The sequence below is a fragment of the Arachis stenosperma genome, chromosome 3, assembly GCF_014773155.1.
Source record: "Arachis stenosperma cultivar V10309 chromosome 3, arast.V10309.gnm1.PFL2, whole genome shotgun sequence".
Taxonomy (NCBI): Eukaryota; Viridiplantae; Streptophyta; class Magnoliopsida; order Fabales; family Fabaceae; genus Arachis; species Arachis stenosperma.
The window spans coordinates 161,619,558-161,623,517 of record NC_080379.1 but is presented as its reverse complement, the minus strand read 5'-3'; the positions used below and the strand labels follow the sequence as shown (position 1 = coordinate 161,623,517).

The following is a 3,960-nucleotide window of genomic DNA, read 5'->3' as shown; positions in this document are numbered from 1 at the left end:
AGATATAATTACAGCCGTTATGATGACTATAAAATTTGAACTAAAATTAAGATGATATTTTTTACAATTCCGTTATCAACAGTATTTTTGTCAACTTCTGCCAACTCTTGTTTATGACTGTGTTTAATGGAAGTGTCTTTATAGATGTGTTTAATAAATTTTTTTTATAACGGTGTCTAATGAAAATATCTTTATATATATATTTTTTAGATGTGTCTTTTTATACATGTGTTTAAAATATAATAATTAATTATTATTGACAATAAATTGGTAGATAGTATATTGATACTTTATACTTTTTTATTTTTTATTGTTTAACAATTTTTTATTTTATTAAATAAAAAAGTGACCAAATTATAAGTATTATCAAATAATATAATAAAAATATAATCTTAATGTTAATTACATTTCTTTTTAAATATTGTCAACGATTCGTATAGTCACCATAAAATTCAATTTTTATTAAATAGATGTTGGGTAAAAACTTAGATGTGTAGCTAAACGGTACTTATTATTACTGTTATGTAAATTCAAAATGCACATTTCACATTTGATTCGTTGCATTGGCTTACAGCTACCATGAGATACAAGCCATAAAATACACACTTAAAAAGGCAATCTCTCGTTATTTTTTAACAACTATATAAACTATATCGGGACCAAAACCCTGAATGCATGACAGGAAGGAAAAAAAAAACTAATAATAAAGCACCACTAAAATAGTAAAATCTTATTAACTGATGATGGAGGTTGCTTCGATCGGAACAATTATTATCCGTCGTTCCTCAATTAGCAATGGTCCAAGTCATATCATTCTCAAAGATCCAATGGCAAACCTCAATCTTACCAGGACCTGATCCAAGGGCCAAGAATGCACCATGGGTTGGGCTCCATGCAGTGGTGTCCAAGTGACAGATGGCAACACCGTGGTTAATCTTAGCTTTTGTATTCGGGTCCAAAAGATCCGCTTCGTAAACCCGAACCTTAGGAACCGAGTGGCAGTAATACAACAAGTAAGGGAACAAGCTCTGATGGCAAGAAACAGATTTGGTTACTTTCCCACCGTTGATCCCTTTGACCTTACTCACCATCACATTCTGCTTTGACCCGTTAACGGTCTCGGTGCTCCTAACGGTAATGTCACGCCCCAAAACGGAAGTTGCAAAGTCGATCATGTCCTCCACAGATCCAACGCATCGTTTTGTCTCCCCCGCGCTGGGAGCTCTGGTGCACTCTCCCATGGAGTCTTTTATCATCTTGTCCATGGAGGATTCATCGGAGGCCTTGAAGATGCGCTTGAGCTCGGAGGTGGAGAAGGGTAATTTGGTCAAAATGGAGCGGGGCAAGAATGACCTTTTGGGCATCTTGTCCTTGATGTCCGGCATGGGCATAATAGTGCCTTCCTTTAACATGCTCTCGCGGAAGAATTTGCCTGGCTCCACCCATTTTTTGGCCAGATTGCCACTAACGTGCGCTGAAGAAGTGGTGGCGTTGGTGTAGCCGGAGAAGGAGACACCGTCTTTGTTGTACTCCTTGAAGGTCGTGTTCACACCGTATTCTTTGAACCCAGCCTTTTATGCAACCAACAAATTTCAAAGCCATAAATGCTTAAAGTTACTACAATTAATAATACTCAAAATACTGAAATATTCTTACGTGCGTTGAAAGTAACAAAGTTAAAAATATTAGAAAGAATCTATGCCCGCTCAAGATTAAATAAATAACTAATTTTTATATTTATGATAGCACATAAATAATTAGGCTAAATTTTTAAAGGTAAAAATTTATAAGTAATTATTTTTATATAAAATTAATAGCTAATAATTATTAGATAATAATTTAATTAAATTTATTAAATTATTTAATTATTTTTATTATTAATTTTATATAAAAATAATTTATATTTGAATTTTTATAATTTTATAAATATAAAAAAATTAATATTTTTTAAAAATATTAGTATTTTAATATTTTACACACACCTAGAGAATCTAACACACATAATTTGACACTACCGTATATATAAAAAAAATTAAAATAATTATCAAAACAATTAATGTGATTAGATCATTACATAATAATTTCATATCATTAAGATATGAGCAATGCTAGGGGCAGTAATTTTTGTAATTATTAGCCATCAACTAATCATTAATGATGATTTGATGGTGTGAGATTTTATCTAATGACTCACCTTTCTCTGCTGGTTACATGCTGGCCAAAATTCAATAAAACTGCTGGCCCCTAGACTTTTTCTTAAGATATCATATTAAATCAATTAACTTTGCTAATTGTAAAAAATTAACGATAAACTTAATTAGTTTTTATTAAAAAATTTACTTACAAATTTACATAAATATAAATAAAAAAAATTAATGTATAGAATTTCATTATAAAAAAGTTGACAATATAAAACGTTAAATATAATACAAATATATAAAGATTGATATATAAAATTTTTATAATAATTCTACGTATATATTAAAAATTAATTAATAAATTAATGATATAAAATATATATTAAAAATAGTTAAATTTTTATTTGCAAGTAATTTTGTAAGTGATGTTAGTAAGGTAGAAAAGAAATAATAGAACTAACCTTGGCCGCCGTAGAATTGACGGCGTAGCCTTTAAAGGTATCGGAGCCTTCATTGAAGGATTGGCCGTAGCTGGTGAAATTGGCCGCTCCTTGGTTTGATCCCTTATCGTACGAAGAAAACGAGGTATCACCCACGTTCGCCTGATTTCTATAGTTCGTGAATGATTGCGTTCCTCCGGTGGTTCGAGCCCCATAGTTATTGAAATTCTCTTCAGGCACGTTCATGTTTATCCCGTAGTTCGTGAACGTCTCGTTCTGTCCCGCGCCACCGGCGCCGTAGCTACCAAAGGTCGACGATGCCACGTTCGAGTTGTTACCATAGCTGTCGAACTCGCTCACGGCTCCGGCAGCGCTTTTGCCGTAGTTCGAGAACGTCTGATCTCCGGCGTTGCCGTCGTCGCTGTACTTGGAGAAACTTTCTTGCCTGCCGCCGGTTCCCTCGCCGTACGACGAGAACCGGAGGGTTGGGACGTTTGAGTTTGTTGCGTACTGTGTGAATTCTCCGGTGCCGCCTCCGGAACCTTTGCCGTAGGTGTTGAAGCCTTCCTCGACGACGTTGGTGCCTTCTCCATAGCCTGTAAAGGTCTCGCTGCCGCCACCGGAGCTTCGGCTGTAGGAGCGGAACTCGTTCACCCCGGGGTTGAAAAAGCCGTCGGAGTAGTTCTTGAAGTTGTTGACGCTTCCGGCACCACCGATGCCGTAGCTGGTGAAGTTCTGGCCGTCTTCGTAGCCGGAGAAGCTTTGGCTCTTGTCTCGCTTGGAGAGATTGGGCGTGATGTCAGGAAAGCAGAGGAGGTGCGCAGCGGAGCAGAACTCGGGGAGGCGCGTGGTGAGGGCGTTGGTGGCGGCAAGTTTTGCGTACTTGGCGGCTTGAATGGCAGTTAGTGGTGAGGCCTTGGAGGTGAGGAAGGATGGCTTTGGAAGCGTGTTTTGAATGGCTTTGTCCCAGTACCGCAGCGCGTACGCCTTTGGTGTGAACGGATTTTGGTCTCCGCCGCGGCCGGAGAAACCAACAGTGAGGGATGAGAAGAGGAGGATGAGGAGAAAAAGGGGGCTCATCATGTTGCCCAGATTGGGGCAGAAGAGAGTGTTTTCAAATTGGTGGTTTGGTTTCGTTGTTGTATCAAGGAATTTATAGGAGGGAGTGTGGACTGTGGAGTGTTATAATAAGCTTATAATCTATATAATAATAATAAGAAGTGTTTATATCAAATTAGTAAGAAATATATGTGGATATTATATTAATATAATATTTTAAATATATTTTAATATCTCTTTATTAAATATAAAATAACTAATAGTAAATATACTTAGATACTATATTAATGTATAATATCTTAAATAAATTTTTTTAATTAATG

The 3,960-nt window shown here is 36.1% G+C and overlaps 1 protein-coding gene across 1 annotated transcript; it reads right to left on the bottom strand.

Moving 5' to 3' along the window:
* Nucleotides 1–492: 492 nt before the first annotated feature.
* On the bottom strand, nt 493–3,718 carry LOC130968865 (polygalacturonase-1 non-catalytic subunit beta-like). The gene is made up of 2 exons (XM_057894340.1): nt 2,600–3,718; nt 493–1,571 (listed from the first exon to the last, which is right to left on the bottom strand). Exons 1-2 carry the CDS (start codon nt 3,659–3,661, stop codon nt 786–788), a joined length of 1,848 nt encoding a protein of 615 aa, XP_057750323.1. The 5' UTR covers nt 3,662–3,718; the 3' UTR covers nt 493–785.
* Nucleotides 3,719–3,960: the final 242 nt, after the last annotated feature.

Bases quoted from the DNA above. Each gene is read 5' to 3' on its own strand.
- LOC130968865 (XM_057894340.1), bottom strand. From the start codon at position 3,661: ATGATGAGCCCCCTTTTTCTCCTCATCCTCCTCTTCTCATCCCTCACT. The intron at 1,572-2,599 runs GTTAGTTCTATT...GTTGCATAAAAG, and splicing joins TCAATTCTACGGCGGCCAAG to GCTGGGTTCAAAGAATACGG.